This window comes from Coptis chinensis, chromosome 5 (assembly GCF_015680905.1).
Source record: "Coptis chinensis isolate HL-2020 chromosome 5, ASM1568090v1, whole genome shotgun sequence".
Taxonomy (NCBI): Eukaryota; Viridiplantae; Streptophyta; class Magnoliopsida; order Ranunculales; family Ranunculaceae; genus Coptis; species Coptis chinensis.
In genome coordinates, this window is record NC_141460.1 from 78,701,569 (window position 1) to 78,722,150 (window position 20,582).

At 35.7% G+C, this 20,582-nt stretch overlaps 2 protein-coding genes across 5 annotated transcripts; both read left to right on the top strand.

The window, feature by feature from the left end:
* The first annotated feature begins 2,518 nt into the window (after window positions 1–2,518).
* LOC147499090 (phytyl ester synthase 1, chloroplastic-like) lies at window positions 2,519–10,123 on the top strand. Of its 2 annotated transcripts, XM_086560906.1 has the most exons (13): window positions 2,519–3,067; window positions 3,176–3,227; window positions 3,750–3,805; window positions 4,773–4,931; window positions 5,037–5,141; window positions 5,251–5,357; window positions 5,541–5,662; window positions 7,027–7,135; window positions 7,306–7,436; window positions 7,516–7,882; window positions 8,786–8,899; window positions 9,485–9,570; window positions 9,680–10,123. In XM_086560906.1, exons 1-13 carry the CDS (start codon window positions 2,695–2,697, stop codon window positions 9,981–9,983), a joined length of 2,085 nt encoding a protein of 694 aa, XP_086417032.1. In that variant the 5' UTR covers window positions 2,519–2,694; the 3' UTR covers window positions 9,984–10,123. The 2 variants fall into 2 exon arrangements, with proteins under 2 accessions (XP_086417032.1, XP_086417033.1); XM_086560907.1 differs by lacking the exon at window positions 3,750–3,805 and having other exon boundaries at window positions 2,928–3,067.
* Window positions 10,124–10,310: 187 nt separating this feature from the next.
* On the top strand, window positions 10,311–20,199 carry LOC147499091 (phytyl ester synthase 1, chloroplastic-like). Of its 3 annotated transcripts, XM_086560908.1 has the most exons (13): window positions 10,314–10,812; window positions 10,903–10,954; window positions 11,809–11,864; window positions 14,690–14,848; window positions 14,953–15,057; window positions 15,169–15,275; window positions 15,466–15,587; window positions 16,778–16,886; window positions 17,050–17,180; window positions 17,259–17,625; window positions 18,757–18,870; window positions 19,455–19,540; window positions 19,650–20,199. In XM_086560908.1, the coding sequence occupies exons 1-13, from the start codon at window positions 10,440–10,442 to the stop codon at window positions 19,948–19,950; spliced, it is 2,082 nt and encodes a 693-aa protein (XP_086417034.1). In that variant the 5' UTR covers window positions 10,314–10,439; the 3' UTR covers window positions 19,951–20,199. The 3 variants fall into 3 exon arrangements, with proteins under 3 accessions (XP_086417036.1, XP_086417035.1, XP_086417034.1); XM_086560910.1 differs by lacking the exon at window positions 18,757–18,870 and having other exon boundaries at window positions 10,311–10,812; XM_086560909.1 differs by lacking the exon at window positions 14,953–15,057 and having other exon boundaries at window positions 10,313–10,812.
* Window positions 20,200–20,582: the final 383 nt, after the last annotated feature.

The following is a 20,582-nucleotide window of genomic DNA, read 5'->3' on the forward strand; positions in this document are numbered from 1 at the left end:
AAATGGTGGTAATTAGACTAAAATAATCACTAGGACTAAGATAATTAAACTGCAATAATAAGTAGACTAAGATAATAATTAGACTAAGACTAAAATGGAAATAATAAATACACTAAGATAATTAGACGAAGACGGAAATAATTAGACTAAGACTAAGATAATCAATAAATTCCAAATTGACAACGTTGTAATTACCCGGCTTTGTATTGTTGTACCACTTGCATGTCGAGCCTCCACCGAGATTCACAATTGCAACAAATTTGTTCATCATTTTTGAAATATATTTCCACCTTCCGCTAATTGAATCGAGACCTATCCGACCCATCGCGTGCTTGATTGAACTCGTTTGTTACACGATTCCAAAATCCTTTTGCATTTTGGAAAGCACCAACAATAGAGTCTTCACTAATTTTTATCCAAGCAAGACATAGAGCTTGATCATCGGACATGCTAAAGTGAGCTCTCGCTTTTTGCTTGAGTGCTACCACTTGCTTGAGATGCTTGAGTTGATGCCATTTGATATTTGGTTTTTAAGAACTGATTTTAAAGAAGAAGAAATATGATATATGATTGTTGGAAGTGTGAGTTGAAATGAAACAAATGTTGTATATATACCAAAGTTTTTATTTTGACCGCTTTTTGACCGTTCGACTTTTTGACCGTTGGTAGCCGTTAGGACTCGGACGGGATGTTGGATTCGCCACGGTGGTGAGTTTTGTAATCCGGACGGAATCCAACATCCCGTCCGGTTAACAAGTCGATGATAAACTTCGGTGGTTGGTTTCACCTCGTTTTGAACCGGGAAAATTATCACCTTCATTATCACCCTCGCATTCGCTTTTTGGACCCAAGTAGGTGATAATTATCACTACCCCCTCTCTATCACCTGCATTGCAAATGCTCTAAGCAGATGTCAACCCAAGTCTCGATCAGTTGCACATCCAAACCCGCCACTTGTCTCTTGGCTTGGACAAACAGTTTTAACCACCCTTCACCAGGTGTTTCTCTTTAATTATGTTGCCACAAAGACACACCTTACATACAGGCCGGCCGGACGGACATATATAACTCACATAAACTTGCATCTGTACATGTTGGCTAAGTGCCTGCAAATATAATGTTAGTGAAACGGTGGTTTCACGTCTCTTTTCCGAACATGTGTCCTCTTACTAACCAGGCCCAAGCCATAACCAATCAAAACTGAAAGGCTATTATTAGTAATAAAAACTGTAAGTAACCAAGCAAATAGTTTTGTCTATTGGACATGTATAAAAACATTGAAACAGTGCCTTTCTCACTTTTGACACTTAACTAATTAGTTGTTTCCAAAAGAATTAAAGTAATTGATATCCAGGAAAATTGCACACGGTCCCAATTAAAACATACTTGATTTTTGGACCAATACCTTTCCGTGTTACTTCAACATGTCGCAAATCCAGTATCTACGGTGAGAAAATTTTCTGCCGCCATTACAATCTTTTTCGCTAATGCTACCAATAAAGCGTGAACGAAATCCACTTTAAAATTGTTAGTGTATTTGAACTTAACAATAAATATAAACCAGAAAGGAAATCTGTCTTAAGTTACGTTTGTAGGAAACTTATTCCAAAAATATACTTATTGTTAAGTAAACAAGAAATCAAATTGATATAACAAATATATCATGAACAAACATTTAATTTCAACAAACAAAGAAACATTTTAGTTCAACGAATGAACTTAATTTACCAATGATTAAATCCGAGCGTAGTGATGATCACTATGTCCTTAAGATAGATTTTCCCCCTCACGGTGCTTGAAGGTTTATGAGAAACTGTCTCCCAAGATAGAACATGATTTCCTTCTATAGAAAGCTAGCACTTCAATTCTATAGAATCAGCGAACACAACATAGTATTTAACTAAAAACAGGGGGCAACATAGTATTTGACTAAAAACAGGGGGAGAAGAGAAAGATCAGAACTCTGTGTGATCTGGTGTGTTTTTCTCCAAATTCATCCACTATTTATAGGTGAGTGGTGCCTCTTCGAAACAACACAGTGACTCTTGAAAAAAAAAATAAGCAACTCTTTTAAAAAGTTACATATTTCGAAAGGACACACTATTTCGACATAAAACATTGTTTCGAACCAGTGTCTATTTCGAAAGGTCACACTTTTTTGGTATGATGCACTGTTTCGAACCAGTGTACCATTTCGAAAAAGTTTTTCTCAATTTACGTACTGTTTTAAGAGAAATCCATTTCATCTTAATATGGGATAACTTGGGAGACAAATTACTCATTTATATCTCAATGAATTTGTGCAAATTTATTTTTCTAAAACAAATCAACTCAAAAGTGTTTAAATTATAGACTTTCAGATACATTTCTAACTTAAACTCAACTTTTGTTAGGGTTAGACATTAGACATGTTCAAATTTTTTGGGATGTGATCTCCACTAATATATATATATATATATTAATTAATATTAATATTTAATATTAAGGAAGAAAAGCAGAATATTCACAAAAACTAAGTACTGTTTGTTTACTAAATCAGTCCTTTGTGTACTTTGTTTTTAAACACTTTTCCACATTAAATAAAGTTTTCTGTTTTTCTGTTATTTAACTGTCTATCAACTTTGAACTTTGTTCTAGCTTCATACTCAAAAGTCAAAGCCCAGTTCTTGAAAAGTTTTGAAGACTTGGGTGCTAATGATTTCAACTGTGAACTCGTTTTCCTTTTCTAGATTTCACTTTAGATGTCGGGCATCTTCTTCTAGTGAACATTTGACTGCTTTACCTTCGGATTCTGAAAAGAGTTCTATTGGGACTAATGGGTCTACTCCTTTTGTTGAATTGAAACAGAGAGTAAATAAAGAGTTGGGTTTTGTTAAGAAGAAGATAAAAAAAGTGGGAAATGAGTTGGAAGTGTTGTGGGATGATGGTTATGGGACTGTTACTGTTAAAGATTATCTAGAAGCATCTAAAGAGTTTATTCATTATGATGGCGGCCCACCGCGGTGGTTTAGCCCCGTTGAGTGTGGGAAACCGGTAAAGGGCTCACCTGTTCTGCTGTTTTTGCCTGGTAATTATGTTTGTATTGAGGTCTTAAGTGTCATGAAATGAGGTTTGTGTGGTTAGTTTGTTATGTGTATGGTGAAGTGATGATTGTTTTGCTGATTGAATTGTGCAGGAATAGATGGGCTTGGATTGGGGCTATGTTTGCATCATAAAGCACTTGGGAGGTATGTGGTAGTTTTCGTTTGAGCAGGTGAAAGAAATCGTATAAGTATACATTGTACTTGTTATATGTGGTAGTTCTCCTATATTTTTATTATTGTTGTTATTTTTGGTGCTTTGAGTTGAATGGAGTTTCTAAGTTATTTTGTTGAATCGAGATACATATATATATATACAAGTATGTGTAGTTGTTTTTTACCATTTATGTTGATTTATGTTTGTGATTTGTTCGTTATAAAAAAGCAGAAGGAAAGCACCCTTGCTTAAACTACAATAAAGAGTCATAGTGATATTGAAGTGTTAACAAGCTCTTACACTCGTAGCTAGAAGTAGAGTTAATTAATTTTTCATGTGTGTTATATAGCTGGGATCACCCACAGTTCATTGCGACAAATAGCCTCTCCATATGCTTGTGTGCTGCTTGCATAAATCTTTTGCAGATAAGAGTTGTAGGTTTATAATTCGTATACTTTTAAGTTAGAATTTACTACTACATCAAATTTTAATTAAGATGTTTTTATCTGTAGGGTTTTTGAAGTTAGGTGCTTGCACACCCCTGTTTATGATCGCACACCATTTGAAGGTCTTGTCCATCTGATTTTCTCTTAAGTATGATACTCTATGTGCTAAAGTACGCTTTCCGCATCCTGATTATTTTCAGATGTTGAGGCAACATAAATGATGACTTAAGTTTCTAAACAATTGGAGAAAACTTTAATTGAATATGCGTACTTTATTCACTTTATTTGCTGTAGGAAGCCTCAAGTGTGAGGTACTATAATTGGATGGTAGAAAATCCTGCTTCTGAAGTAAGACAGCCATTGAAGTGATTTGAAGCAGTTGTTTGTAGTGTTGTCTTTTGATTCTCAGATGTGGGCACTTTTATCCTTTCAATCAATTAAAGATAAAAGAAAACATTAGCTTCAACATGGCAAATATTATCGACATGGCAAACATTAGCTTCACTTTTACTATCCTATTTGGATAAACTGCTGTGTAAGATTTACTCGATGATATCACAAATGGAAAATGGGATTAGGCATGTGAGTTAATCAAGAAAAGAGAGAAAGTTGTTTTTGTAAACCTGAAATAAGCTTTCCTGCATGAGGATTTCACCAGTTATATGTTTTAATTAGTCAAATATTTATGATCAGAAGTCATTGTTGGTTTTGGCAGCCTTAGTGAACCTTTTGCTAGCTTGTATGTTTATATAGCATATGTTACAGCGGAGTTCTATTGTGCTTCTGACAAAAGAAATAGGAAATTATTCCTTGAATATAAGGAGATACCTGACTCACGAGAGTATGTAATTGGGAACTCTAAATGTTAGTTATCCTTAAAAAGATGCATATTTTAAAACTGTTTTCACTGATTGCAAACAAATAACGATAACTTGAAAAGGACAAAACAAAGATAACAAGAGAAATGATCTGATGTTTATCATTTTGTGTAATTCTTGTTAATATGATTCCAATCCTTTTCTTGTTCAGTTCTCAATTACTACTTGTTTGTTAAATCTTCAACATTATGTGTGATTTTCTTGTGTGTAGAACTGGTTAACATTGTTGAAAAATCTGTGAGGCTTGAGCATTCATTAGATCCAGATAAACCAATTTATCTACTTGGTGATTCATTTGGCGGATGTCTAGCACTTGCTGTTGCTGCTCGTATTCCTTCTATTGATCTAGTACTGATACTAGTAAATCCAGGTCAGAAAGAAATTACGTAGTTCAACTGTTTATTTTGTTATCCATCTCTGAAAATCAGTATTCAGTTTTTGACGTTGAACAATGATGTACTTTCCTTTCACTTAGCTACATCGGTTGGCAAGTCACAACTGCAGCCATTGTTTCCTATATTGGAGATTTTTCCGGATGAACTTCATGCGACACTCCCTTATTTGCTTAACTTCATTATGGGTACATGACACTTTTCTTTGCAATCTTCAATTATATTTAATGGAATATTCAGAGTAGACCTATAGCTTGTTTATAGTTCACCTGTAATTACCTTCTTTCATTACTTCAGGAGATCCAATTAGGATGGCAATGGTCAATATTGACAAAGGACTTCCTCCAGCATCAACGCTGGAGCAGTTGTCTGGAAACCTAGCTGCTTTATTACCAGTCCTTTCAGTAAGGCATACTTTGACTTAAGTTGTCAGGACAAATGAGCTGATTTTTTTTATCCCATATAAGATTTGGAAGGAGATAAAGCTCTCGTTTTTAATGCTTTTTTGTTAGATTGCTCTAGATATTTTGAAACTCTTTCAATTTTGAAGTATTGATTTATTTACAATCTGTATCTTTCTCCTGCAGGGATTGTCTGATATTATTCCCAAGGAGACTCTTCTATGGAAACTAAAGATGCTTAAATCAGGTGCTTCTTATGCTAATTCTCGCCTGCATGCTGTCAAAGCTGAGGTGCTAGTGCTTGCAAGGTGTTTATACTTCCGAATCCAATAGACTAATAATATATTTATTATTATTTTTTGCATACTCTATTTGTTTGTTGGGAGTACATCTCTATTTGACATTCTGATGGCGATAACACATGGTGTCTTCTGGTTTTGTTGGTTAATATCTGTTGCATTTCAAATGAGTACGTAAGAACCAATATAGGATTCCATGCTTATTTCAGGATTCTACAGGCAGAAGCATACCTTTCTCTTTTAAATGAATTTCATGTCAATGTTTGTTTCAAGGTTCGACAAAGGAGTTCTATTAGTTTCTGTGTATGCATACTTTTCTCATGGTTGGGCTTGTGTTGGCTTTAGGATTTTGTTTGTTTGTTTGTTTTTTTTTTTTTTTTTTAAGTGGAAATTTTATTGATGTTGATAATGAATTTTACAAATAATTAGGACAAGCGTGCAACAAGCTGCGCAGCAAGTCTTTTATGAATAGCAAATCCTATCCTTCTAAAAACAAACTCGTTAGAACCAGTTGTCATAACTTTACTGTCTATAACTTTCTGAAGTCGCTTGAGGAGCTCAATAGATTGTTGTTCCAAAAAACCGAAAGTGTCAAAACTAAACGGAATAAAACAATGCTGGTTAGCCCTGCAAGCTTCCTCATGTTTCTCCATCTTTCCTGTCGCTGCTCTCTTAGCTGCTTTTCCCACCTCAAAGTCACCATTCCCCAACCCTACCAATGGAGAGACTCCAGTTACATCAACATATGTATGTTTTTCCTCAGACCAAGTGTAAATTAAGACATCCGCAGGCCAAAGTGTCGATCTGCCCTCATTCGGATCAGTGAGAAAGTTAACAGGAACTTCTTTCTTCACTTGTACTCTAGCCCTCCAAAATGCATCACACAAAATGTCTATAACATGATCATGTCTACAATGTGCTGCATCTAATCTTTTTTTTTTTTTTTCCCAATTTGTCAGGCCCTTCATCAAAAGTGTAAGTATCGAGTTTGTCACACTCAAAAACCACCATTTCCCGATCCTTTGGCGTTTATATTTTTGCACATAACTGCATCAGATAGTCATGATGTGATCTTTATCTTGAGACTTGAGTTTTCTCGGGCCAGGAAATTTTTAATTTCAGAAAAAACTGTCTGAATACCTATCAACCCCTCAACTCACTGCACATACACAAATAATAATCTTTTTTGCTTTATGCTCCAAGAGTCATTGCATGCAAGAATTACACCTTACCGACACAAATATTTTCCTCTGACATGTATTTACCCATGATTTTTTGGTCAAAATTCAAGTCCCGTGAAGATTGTTTCTTCGGTGTGCACGATTATTAGTATCATTCTTGGAAATTGTGATGATGGTGAAATTGGTTTTTAGTGGCAAGGATAATATGTTACCTAGTGGAGCTGAAGCTCAACGGCTTTTTAAGTCGTTACATGATTGCAAAGTTCGCTACTTCAAGGACAATGGCCATACCCTTCTATTGGTAAACTATTAAACTATTTTATCTTTATATGCAACATGACCCCAAAACCTATTGATAGCTACTTCAAATGTCCTCTCTCATATCATGGCTTTGTTGAAGACTTGAAGTGTTGTTCTGGTACTTATAAAAGAAGGAACATATATGACACAAATGATTATCGAATGATGCAGGAAGATGGTATGCATTTGTTGTCTGTTCTGAAGGGTACTCTTAAATTCCGTCGTTCTAGGCATCATGATTACATCTCAGATTATGTTCCGCCTTCTTCAACAGAGTTCAGAATACATGAACAAAGTATCGGGTGAGTGGGGTTTTCCAGTTAAAATGCTTGTACAAAATATTGAAACTAGATACCTGTTCTCAAATCGGAGTAATTGCAGATTAAGCCTTGCTACTAGCCCTGTGATGCTTTCAACTTTGGATGATGGAAAGATAGTTAGGGGTCTTGCAGGGGTTCCAAATGAAGGTCCTGTTCTGTTAGTTGGCTATCACATGCTAATGGGGCTAGAACTGATTCCGCTTCTTGAAGAATTCTTGAGAAAGAAGAAAGTTATGATTCGTGGTATGGCTCATCCTGTATTCTTTTCCTTAGACACTAAATATCCACAGAATGATAATTTCTGGGTTGATAAAGTGAGACAATTTGGCTCGGTACCTGCCACACCGAGTAACTTGTATAGATTGTTGTCATCTAACTCATTCAGTCTTCTTTATCCCGGTGGTGCACGCGAGGCTCTTCATCATAAGGTGCTATGCTCTTCTAATTTACTTTTGAGTTGAATTCTTCTTCTTTCCAAAGTTCTTTATTTATTTTTAGTTTTCTTTTAAAATGCTCTCCACCTATTCACTGGATGATGATACCGATTGCTGAGACGATACCATGGACAAAGTATTTGTGCTTTATTCACTGTTGTTGATAAATTAAAAAGAAGCAATAATTTGTTTTCTTGTTTTCCATGTACTGCTTGGCTGTGGTTTTTAATCACTGGGTTGGTATATCACCAGCTCCTCCTTTATCTGCATTACTCCAAATGACAAAGCTATAAAAGGTCATCATTTGGAATTCCAATCTTGATTGGGAATTATGGGCTTTTACATAGTTTCCTTACGCTGTAACCGAAGATGCACCTCTTCTAGCACTTAAATCTTCTCTAAAATCCTCGTCTTGCATTACAACTTAAAACCCTGCTACTATGGTGCGTATTGCAAAAATATGTGAATTGAGAAAACGAGACTCATACTTCCCAAACTCACTTATGTTTGCCGTACTTACTCATTGCTGGTTATTCTGTTTCCATTTTCTCCTACACTCCATGAGAACCATAACAGCTGTCTGTCTTGGTTAGAATTAATCGCTTATGTGTAATTGATTTCTTAAGCAAAGAGTCTCAAAGTAATTAATTTTGTGCAAACGCATGCAATAACATGTCTATAGAGGTTGATGACAAACTAAATGTCAAACATGTTTTCCTGTTTGAGTGTAGTTTAACATTGGGAGGAAGCTTCCTCGTCTTAATAATGGGCAGTGCTTTCTCATATATATATATATCCCCAAGTCCATCAACAAGGAATCCCAATCCGACTGATAAATACTATGCACTGGTGCACTCATTATTTACTCTCAACTGAAGTTGCTTTATTGATTTCCAGGGAGAAGAATATACGTTGTTTTGGCCAGAGCAGCCTGAGTTTGTGAGAATGGCAGCTCGATTTCAGACTACAATTGTACCATTTGGAGTTGTCGGAGAAGATGATATTGTACAAGTACGTCTTAGCCACATCTGCATCAAACTACTTTCTTAAACATTTTTAATTTTTTGGTTGATGTTTGGAATATGTGTACATGATGATCGTGTCTATTCTACGAGTAGGTTTACCCTCTCTGTGGCGTTCAGTAGAAAATAAGTAGCCTGCCAATATCTAACTATGAAGGGAGCAAGTTACTGATATTTGAGCTAAACTATGTCAAATACATTTTGAAGTACTCGTTTCTGTCCCACACCAGTAGTCCGGTACAACCAATGAATTTCACTCCATTGCCTTCTTTATTAGATGATATGAAGATATTTTCTATCCAGTGCTATCTAACTATTTATTTCCAGCAGGATCGAAAATAGGCATAATTAAGGGCAGTGCACAGGGCATTGAGAAGCATTGTTGACCACTGAATCTGCCTAATTATGCTACTCACCCTTTTCCAAATTCATACACATAAAACTTTTCACCCAACCCGTTTATTTTATTGGCACGGAGGAATGAATTACTACTGGGCAGCATGTATAGTTGTTTGTCAGTTATGTTCTTTTAGATATTGTGCTTAACATCTTTGTCATATTGGTTGTGGCGCAGTTGGTTCTTGACTACAACGATCAAATGAGCATTCCATTCATTAGAGACTGGATAAAAGAAATAAATCAAGATGCCATAAGATTAAGGTAACCTCACTCCCTTATTTTGTCTTGCTTCTTCCTAGTTCTTTTGCTCAGGATGAAAAGGCCCCAATATCGCTTTCATAGTTAAATTTCAAATGTGCTCTTCTTATAGGGGTGATGCGAATGGAGAGGTTGGCAACCAGGAATTTTTCCTACCAGGTGTTATACCCAAGATCCCTGGTCGGTTTTATTATTTATTTGGAAAACCGATTGAAACAAAGGGAAAGAAAGAGCTGGTAAAGGATAGGGAGAGTGCAAATGCATTATACTCAGAGATCAAGTCCGATATAGAAAATATAATGTCTTATTTGAAAGAAAAGAGAGAGCAAGATCCATACAGGGGTATCCTAGAAAGATCCATACAGGGGTATCCTATTTCAGCTCCTGTTGATACTGTTCCTTCTTTTGAATTATGAAATGTATCTCAGCTTTAATATCAACTGTAAATATTTATTAGGTAGCAATGCATGTTCACAATGGTTGACATCCAAGAGTGTTGATCAGTACACACCTCGAGCTTCTAAATTCTTAACAAATGCAATTATATTACTTGCAATTATTGTGTGTATTTTTACCTATAGAGTGTTCAAACATTCAACAGTACCAAAAGTTCAAAACTAGCCGTTTGTAGAATGTGTTTTCGGCGCTTTTCATGCACCCAACAAAATTGTCGACCAAACAAAAGCAACAGCAAACTGAAAACAATGATTCACAAAAAAAACAAAAACTAAGTACGCTCTTAAGTCACTTTCTTTTAAACACTTTCCCACATTAACCAAACACAACATCTTCTTAAATAACTGTCTATCAACTTGCTTCTAGCTTCATACTCAAAACCCAGTTCTTGAAAAGTTTTGAAGACTTGGGTGCTAATGATTTCAACTGTGAACTCGTTTTCCTTCTCTAGATATCATTTTAGATGTCGGGCATCTTCTTCTAGTGAAAATTTGACTGCTTTGTCTTCTGATTCTGCAAAGAATTCTATTGGGAGTAATGGGTCTACTCCTTTTGTTGAATTGAAACAGAGAATAAATAAAGAGTTGGGCTTTGTTAAGAAGAAGAGAAAAAAAGTGGGAAATGAGTTGGAAGCGTTGTGGGATGATGGTTATGGGACTGTTACTGTTAAAGATTATCTAGAAGCATCTAAAGAGTTTATTAGTTATGATGGCGGCCCACCGCGGTGGTTTAGCCCCGTAGAGTGTGGGAAACCGGTAAAGGGCTCACCTGTTCTTCTGTTTTTGCCTGGTAATTACGTTTGTATTAAATGAGGTTTGTGTGATTAGTTTGTTATGTGTATGGTGAAGTGATGATTGTTATGCTGATTGAGTTGCGCAGGAATAGATGGGCTTGGATTGGGACTATGTTTGCATCATAAAACACTTGGGAGGTATGTGCTAGTTTTTCATTTGAGCAGGTGAAAGAAATCGTACAAATATACATATACATTGTACTTGTCAACATGACTCTTATATTTTTATTATTGTTGTTATTTTTTATGCTTTGAGTTGGATGGAGCTTCTAAGCTATTTTGTTGAATTGAGATATTTACAAGTACAAAACTTAATAACACGCTTTAATCTACAGACACGAGAACAATTCATGATATGGATCACTTAGTTTTAGAGTTTTGAAAGGATTTTTTTTTAATTACCCAAAAGGAGTTTTAAAGGGGAAAAAATATATACATATATCAGTTTTTATTTTCATTTTTTTTGGGTTAAAAGACTGCCACTTCAATGGTTCAAAGAGTAACAAAAGCCTAAAAGGACCTTCTACTATATGCATGCTACTTTAGTTGGATGTCAAGGCATTTTCAAGCACTTAGGTCAAATAGTTATTGTTGAATAAATGTTCTATTTTAGTTGTAGTCCATGAAGTGATTTGCCACACATGCATGGTAATATTGTTTCTGCATGTGTAGTTACTTATTTGCACTTGTGTTGATTTCTGTTTGTAAAGTGTTTGTTATGAATAATCAGAAGGAAAACACCCTTGCTTAAACTACAATAAAGATTCATATTGATATTCTAGTGTTACCATGCTCTTACTAATTGCTTTAATTTTTAATGTGTGTTATATACCTTGGATCACCTACATATCATTGCAATGTATTGCCTCTCAAAATGCTTGTGTGCTTGCGTAAATTTTTGGCATATAAGAGATGTAGATTTATAATTTGTATGCTTTTAAGTTAGAATTTACTACTACATTAAATTTTAATTGAAATGTTTTTATCTGTAGGGTTTTTGAAGTTAGGTGCTTGCACATCCCTGTTTATGATCGCACACCATTTGAAGGTCTTGTCCATCCGATTTTCTCTTAAATATGATTCTCTAGGTGTTAATGTATGTTTTCCGTATCATCATTACTTTTAGATGTTGAGGCAACAGAAATGATGACACAACTTTCTAAACAATTGGAGAAAACTTTAACCACATCTGCATACTTTATTCACTTTATTCGTTGTAGGAAACCTCAAGTGTAAGGTACTAAAATTGGACAGTAGAAAATTATGCTTCTGTAAGACCTCCTGATGCATGAGCATGGATTATTAATTAATTAGTAGTTTCTATTTTGTTTGGTTTCCTAATTCAATTAGGAATAGGAATTAGATGGTTTCTTATTTGGTTTCCAATTAGGTAGTTGTTTTCTTATATAAAGGCATCTAGGCCTTCATTGTTAGGTTGGTTATTATTGATTATTAATTTTTTGTGAATTGTTTTTCATGTTTGAAGATTTAAACCCTAGATTTAGGTGTTTGTTTTATTAAATCTTATTGATGTTCATCTATTGTTGAAGCTTCCGCCAACAAGATGCATCAAATTTGGTATCAAGAGCCAATCGATTTTTGGGAATTTTTTTAAGGAAACACTGTTCACGAATATTGTTCACTGGAACACTGTTCATCACGGATTACTGTTTACCGAACACTATTCATTGCGAAAAAATAAAAACTTTCTTCAATTTTCTTAGTTAATTGTCATGGAGTATCGTAGGAGAAGTAGAAGAGAGTCACCGCCGCCGTCCGATCATCGAAATTTCCATGGGTCGAAGTACTATGCCGATCATAATTATGGGAGAACTTACGATATGGATTGCAGCCGCCGCAAGAGTTTTACTCCTTCAAGAAGGTATGAACCTCCTTCACCGGTTGTTAGTTTGCGACGAAAATTCAAGTTAGAGAAGGGATGCGAATTTTCCTCCCACGAATCGATGTATGATTCGACCACACAAAGAGGGATGGTGTTTCCCCTCTTAAAAATTGTCACTACCACCACCATGGAAAAAATCACTTTTGTTAGTTAGGCGAACCCACAAACCTTCTCTTCCTGACCAACAAGGCAAATTATCTTAAACAAGGAAACACCGATATAGTGATCCTGCATGGGAACATCCTCCATTGTCTAATTATGAAAGCGAGCGGCAGCGCCAACACCTTTTGTTTCGAGCAGCCTCTATAAGCTCTCGTGAACGACAAGTTTGTGCTGCCATTGATCCCAATGATGCACAAACACACCGCGACCACCAACCGAATGATCCAAGGAATGCTTCAAAAGATTCTACTTCTACACCAACTGAAGATGATACAAAATCCCAGGCAGCTCATGTGGTTCAGAATAGTATCTTGGTAAGTGAGGACAAATCCAACCAACTTTCAGCATATGATACTGCTGTAAAACATCATCTATTCCTTTCTCGTCAACAACTATATCAATTGAAGAGGAGAAACCCCTATTGGATTCTACAATGGTGCAACTTTCACCGGGGGCAGCGAAAAATATTAAGAAAGAAGAATTGGAAGTTTTTTTATCCTGGTATTTTTGTTTACTCTAAATATCACTTTTCTGGTTATTGTATTGGTCAACCAAGAATACCCGGCAGAGATGAGGCATTAACACTCAGCCAGGCAACAAAGCCTGTTCATTCAGTGAATTGGGGAAAGAATGCATGGTACTCGGTTCTTTTTGCGAGTCATTACTTGGGCAAAATTCAAGGTCGACTTCCTTTGAACCACGGGAGGGTGAAGAGCTTTTGTGTGTTGATGAATTTTTATAACTCCAAACTCGAGGACGAGTTTCTTTCAAACGGGGGAGTATGATGCATGAGCATGGATTATTAATTAATTAGTAGTTTCTATTTTTTTTGGTTTCCTAATTCAATTAGGAATAGGAATTAGATAGTTTCCTATTTGGTTTCCAATTAGGTTTAGTAGTTGTTTTTTTATATAAAGGCATCTAGGCCTTCATTGTTAGGTTGGTTATTATTGATTATTAATTCTTTGTGAATTGTTCTTCATGTTTGAAGGTTTAAACCCTAGATTTATGTGTTTGTTTTATTAAATCTTATTGATGTTCAGCCATTGTTGAAGCTTCCGCCAACAAGATACATCACCTCCATTGAAGTGATTTGAAGCAGTTGTTTGAAGTGTTGTCTTTTGATTCTCGGATGTGGATATCACTTTTATCCTTTCAATCAATTAAATATAAAAAAAGTTAGCTTCAAGATTGCTAACATAGTCAACAATAAATGATACTTTTACTATCCTGTTTGGATAAGCTGCTGTGTAAGATTTACTCGGTGAAATCACAAATGGAAAATGGGAATAGGCGGTGTTCATCAAACGAAAAGAGAGAAAGTTGTTTTTGTAAACCTGAAAAAGCTTTCCTGCCATATGAGTATTTCACCAGTTATATGTTTTAATTAGTCAGATATTTATGATAAGAAGTCATTATTGTTTTTGGCAGCTTTGGTAAACTTTTTGCTGGCTTGTATGCTTATATAGGTGTGCATATGAGTACGGTAGAGTTCTATTGTGCTTCTGACAAAAGAAATAGTAAAATGTTCCTTGAATATAAGGAAATACCTTACTCATGAGAGTATGTAATTGGGAACTTTAAATGTTAGTAATTTTTAAAAAGATGAATATTTAAAAACTGCTTTGACTGATTACAAACAAATAAAGATAAATGAAAAGGATTAAAAAGATAACAAAAGAAATGATCTGATGTTCATCATTTTGTGTAATTCTTTTTAATATGATTCCAATCCTTTTGTGGTTCAGTTCACAATTGCTACTCATTTGTTGAATCTCCAATGTTACGTGTAATTTTCTTGTGTGTAGAACTGGTTAACATTGTTGAAAAATCCGTGAGGCTTGAGCATACATTAGATCCAGATAAACCAATTTATCTACTTGGTGATTCATTTGGCGGATGTCTAGCACTTGCTGTTGCTGCTCGTAATCCTTCTATTGATCTAGTACTGATACTAGTAAATCCAGGTCAGTAAGAAAATACGTAGTCCAACTGTTTATTTTGTCTTCCATCTCTGAAAATCAGTATTCAATTTTTGACGTTGTACAATGATGTACTTTCCTTCACTTAGCTACATCGGTTGGCAAGTCACAACTGCAGCCATTATTTCCTATATTGGAGATTTTACCGGATGAACTTCATGAGACAATCCCTTATTTGCTTAGCTTCATTATGGGTACATGACACTTTTCTTGGAAATATTCAATTATATTTTACATAGAATATTCAGAGTAGACCTATAGTTTGTTTAAATTTCACTTGTAATTATTTTCTTTCATTACTTCAGGGGATCCAATTAGGATGGCAATGGTCAATATTGACAAAGGGCTTCCTCCAGCATCTACACTGGAACAGTTGTCCAAAAACCTAGCTGCTTTATTACCAGTCCTTTCAGTAAGGCATACTTTGACTTAAGCTGTTAGGAGAAACGAGCTGTTTTTTTATCCCGCATATAAGATTTGGAAGGAGATAAAGCTGTTGTTTTTAATGCTTTTGTTAGATTGCTCTAGATATTTTGGAACTCTTTGAATTTTGAAGTATGAGTTCTATTGATTTATGTACAGTCTATATCTTTCTCCTGCAGGGATTGTCTGATATTATTCCTAAGGAGACTCTTCTATGGAAACTAAAGATGCTTAAATCAGGTGCTGCTTATACTAATTCCCGCCTGCATGCTGTCAAAGCTGAGGTGCTAGTGCTTGCCAGGTGTTTATACTGATGAATCTAATAGATTAATATCTTTATTTTTTTTTACTTGCTCTATTTGTTTATTGGGAGTACATCTCTATATGATCTTCTGATGGTTTTTTTTTTTTTTAAAAAAAAAAAAAAAGCAATCTAGGATTTCATGCTTATTTCAGGATTCTACAGGCAGAAGCATACATAGGATATACCTTTCACTTTTTATTAGATTTCATATTAGTGCTTGTTTCAAGGTTCGACAAAGGCATTCTATTAGTTTCTATGTGCATGCTTACCTTTCTCATGGTTGGGCTTGTGCTGGCCCCTGTTTGATCCATTTGTTTCACTGGAGAGAGAGAGAGAGATGGCGTTTGCAAAAATAAGATGTTCCTGTATCCCAGATTCCCAGTTATAAAAAAGTTAGTAAATTCCAGGATTTTGTTATTTTCTGTTGACATGAATGTTTTAGTTTTCGAATTGAGAGAGAGAGGTGGCGTTTGCAAAAATAAGATGTTCCTGGTATCCCAGATTCCCAGTTATAAAAAAGTTAGTTAATTCCAGGATTTTGTTATTTTCTGTTGACATGAATGTTTTAGTTTTCAAATTTTGTGTATAAATAGTAATCTGTAGAATTGTGTCTAAATTTTCCAAGCCAAGTATAGTTGTAGGCCATTGGCCAAAGTTTGGTGTTGGTTAATGAATGGGGAAAGGGTTTTTTTGTTTGTTGTGTGTGTGTGTGTGTGTGTGTGTGTGTGTGTGGTGTTCTTAATTTGCAGGGTGGTTACAAGGGAGAGCTTGTCAACCCTTTCATCAAAAGTGTAAGTTTCGAGTTTGTCTTGCTCAACAACTGTACTGGCTCAAGGACCACCAGTTTCCGATCATTTGGCGTATATATTTGCACATAACCGTGTCAAGATAGTCATGATGTGATCTTAATCTAGAATTTCTCTGGGCCAGGCTGTTTTCAATTCCAGAAAAAGCTGTCTGAATACCTATCCCCGCCCTCAACCCACTGCACATACACAAATACAAATTTTTTTTGCTTTATAATGCAAGAATTATACTCAGATGTTTTCCTCTGACGTGTGTTTGCAGAATAATTTTTGGTCAATATTCAAGGCACCCGTGAAGACTGTTTCTTCATTATGCACGCTGTTTATTAGTAAATTATTTTGATTCTTGTAAATTGTATTGACGGTGTCATGGTTTTTTAGTGGCAAGGATAATATGTTACCTAGTGGAGCTGAAGCTCAACGACTTTTAAAGTCGTTACAGGATTGCAAAGTTCGTTCCTTCAAGGAAAATGGTCATACCCTTCTATTGGTAAACTATTAAACTATTTTCTGTTTTAGATGCAACTTAACCTCCAAACCTTTTGATAGCTACTTCATATGTCCTGTCTCATATCATGGCTTTGTTGAACTGTTGTTCTGGTACATATAAGATAAGGAACATATATGACACAAATGACTATTGTATGGTGCAGGAAGATGGTATGCATTTGTTGTCTGTTCTGAAAGGTACTCTTAAATTCCGTCGTTCTAGGCATCATGATTACATCTCAGATTATGTTCCACCTTCTTTGACAGAGTTCAGAATACATGAACAGAGTATCGGGTGAGTTGGGTTTTCCAGTTAACATGCTTGTACAAAATTTTGAAACTAGATACATGTTCTCAAATTAGAGTAACGCAGATTAAGCCTTGCTACTAGCCCTGTGATGCTTTCAACTTTGGATGATGGGAAGATAGTTAGGGGTCTTGCAGGGGTTCCAAATGAAGGTCCTGTTTTGTTAGTCGGCTATCATACGCTAATGGGACTAGAAGTTGTTCCTCTTCTTGAAGAATTCTTGAGGGAGAAGAAAGTTGTGGTTCGTGGTATGGCTCATCCTATGTTGTTTTCCTTAGACACTCGATATCCACAGAATGATACCTTCTGGATTGATAAAGTGAGACAATTTGGCTCTGTACCTGTCACACCGAGTAACTTGTATAGATTGTTGTCGTCTAACTCGTTCAGTCTTCTTTATCCCGGTGGTGCACGTGAGGCTCTTCATCGTAAGGTGCTAAGCTCTTCTATTTTTCTTTGAACTTAATTCTTCTTCTTTCCAAAGTTATTTATTTATTTTTTGTTTGCTTTTAAAATGCTCATCCACCAATTCACTGGATGATGATATTGATTGCCGAGAAGATAACATGGACAAAATATGTATGCTTTATCCAATGTTGTTAATAAATTATAAAGAAGCAATACTTGTTTTCCTCATTTTCCATGTACAGCTTGGCCGTGGCTATTGATCACTGGGTTGGTATATCACTAGCTCCTCCTTTATCTGAATTATTCCATTTGATTCCCTTTATTTCCATAGCTTCTAATGACTCAACTCTCAAGTTTCTCCAAATCTGCTATCGCCACCCACACCTCATCCACTCTTTGGTCTTCCTCTAGCTCTTTTCTGATTAATAAAACTACACTTGATGCATGTAGCTAGATCATCCCATTAGATCCTTGTTGGTTGTTTTGTTGTTTGATTTTAGCATCTCTAATTTTTTTTTGTTAATTTTTTTTCTTGTTCTATAAGGTAATTTTATCAAAATAAAAGAATGTAAGAGCAAAATAGTAAAAGAATGTAAGAGCAAAATAGGTAATGAAGAGGAAGTTTAAAAAGCTTCATTGTGAACTCATGGATATCAATCCGTACTAGGTAACAATAAAGAAAAACATCCTCCTCCTCTGGTACTGGCGAGTATTGGATCTAGGTCTATGGTAGCAACTCCTACAAACTTTACAATTGAGCCAGCTGCATCTGCATACTTCAATTCAGCTCCATTTTATGTTCCATTTTCTCCTACACTTTGCGAATGTGAGCCATAACAACTCTGTCTTGGTTAGAATTCATCGCCTATGTGTAACTGATTTCATAAGCAAAGAGTCTCAAAGTGATTAATTTTTTGCACACACATGCAATGACATGTCTATAGAGATTGATGACAAACTAAATGTCCAACATGTTTTCCTGTTTGAGTGTAATATAACATTGGGAAGAAGTTTCCGTGTCATATTTTTGGGCAGTGCCTTCTCATATATAAATCCCCAAGTCCATCAACAAGGAATCCTAATCCGACCGATAAATACAATGTACTGGTGCACTTATTTATTTACTCTTTACTCAAGTTGCTTTATTGATTTCTAGGGAGAAGAATATACGTTGTTTTGGCCAGAGCAGCCTGAGTTTGTGAGAATGGCAGCTCGATTTCAGGCCACAATTGTACCATTTGGAGTTGTCGGAGAAGATGATATTCTACAAGTACGTCTTAGCCACATCTGCATCAAATCACTTTCTTAAATATTTTTAATTTTTTGGTTGATATTTGGAATATGTGTACATGATGATCGTGTCTATTCTACGAGTAGGTTACTCTCTCTGCGGCGTTCAGTATAAAATAAGTAGCCTGCCAATATTTAACTATGAAGGGAGCAAGTTACTGATATTTGAGCTAAACTATGTCAAATACATTTTTTAAGCACTCGTTTCTGTCCCACACCGGTAGTCCGGTACAACCAACAAATTTCACTCCATTGCCTTCTTTATTAGATGATATGAAGATATTTTCTATCCAGTGTTATATAATTATTATTTGTAGCAGGGTGGAAAATAGGCATCATTAAGGTCAGTGCACAGGGCATTGAGAAGCATTGTTGACCACTGAATCTGCCTAATTATGTTACTCACCCTTTTCCAAATTCATACACATGAAACTTTTCACCCAACCCGTTTATTTTATTGGCACGGAGGAATGAATTACTACTGGACATCATTTGTAGTTGTTTGTCAGTTAGGTTCTTTTAGATATTGTGCTTAACATCTTTGTCATATTGGGTGTGGTGCAGTTGGTTCTTGACTACAACGATCAAATGAGCATTCCATTCATTAGAGACTGGATAAAAGAAATAAATCAAGATGCCATAAGATTAAGGTAATCTCACTCCCTTATTTTGTCTTGCTTCTTCCCAGTTCTTTTGCTCAGGATGAAAAGGCCCCAATATCGCTTTCGTAGTTAAATTTCAAATGTGCTCTTCTTATAGGGGTGATGCACATGGGGAGGTTGCCAACCAGGATCTTTTCCTACCGGGTGTTATACCCAAGATACCTGGTCGGTTTTATTATTTATTTGGAAAACCGATTGAAACAAAGGGAAAGAAAGAGCTGGTAAAGGACAGGGAGAGTGCAAATGCATTATACTCAGAGATCAAATCTGATATAGAAAACATAATGTCTTATTTGAAAGAAAAGAGAGAGCAAGATCCATACAGGGGTATCCTAGAAAGGATTATGTATAGAGCTATTTCAGCTCCTGTTGACAGTGTGCCTTCTTTTGAATTATGAAATGTATCTCGGATTTCATCATCTGTAAATAATATTCATTAGGAAGCAATGCATATTCACAAAGTGTTGATCAGCCAATCAGCCAATCAGCCAATCTGGTATATAATTGTATTGAAGTTATTTTTGGGCTAGAAGTTGCTCAACTACTGTACCATGTCATCTAGTATTTTCACAACATTTTTGATAGCCAAACCATTTGTATTATTTTCTAGAAGGGCTTTACTGAATTGAATTGGGTTATATGTGCAATCCATTTGTATGTGTTTTAAACGGGGCTTTTTTGTCCTCCTTATCTGACTCAATTGAAAAAGTGGGGAAAGGCCAGTATCACTTCTAATTTTGTAAACCCAAGAGAATAAAACTCTGAAGGTAAAGTTTGACGGAGATATTGCTTTTTATGTAAGAGGATAAAATCATGTAGTTTGATATCAGCATCAGAGAAAAGCCGAAGGAGAATGCAACACCCTGGGAAACCTGTACCCCACACTGGCCCCTATTAAGCATAAACTAGTTTTGGATTGGCATTTAGCAAACAACAAATTCTGTAAATACTCCGTTTTGATTGACCAGTGTGTACTGAATGGGTACTTGCATGGGAACTGAACAATATTCTGGAATTTTCGCGTAGAAGA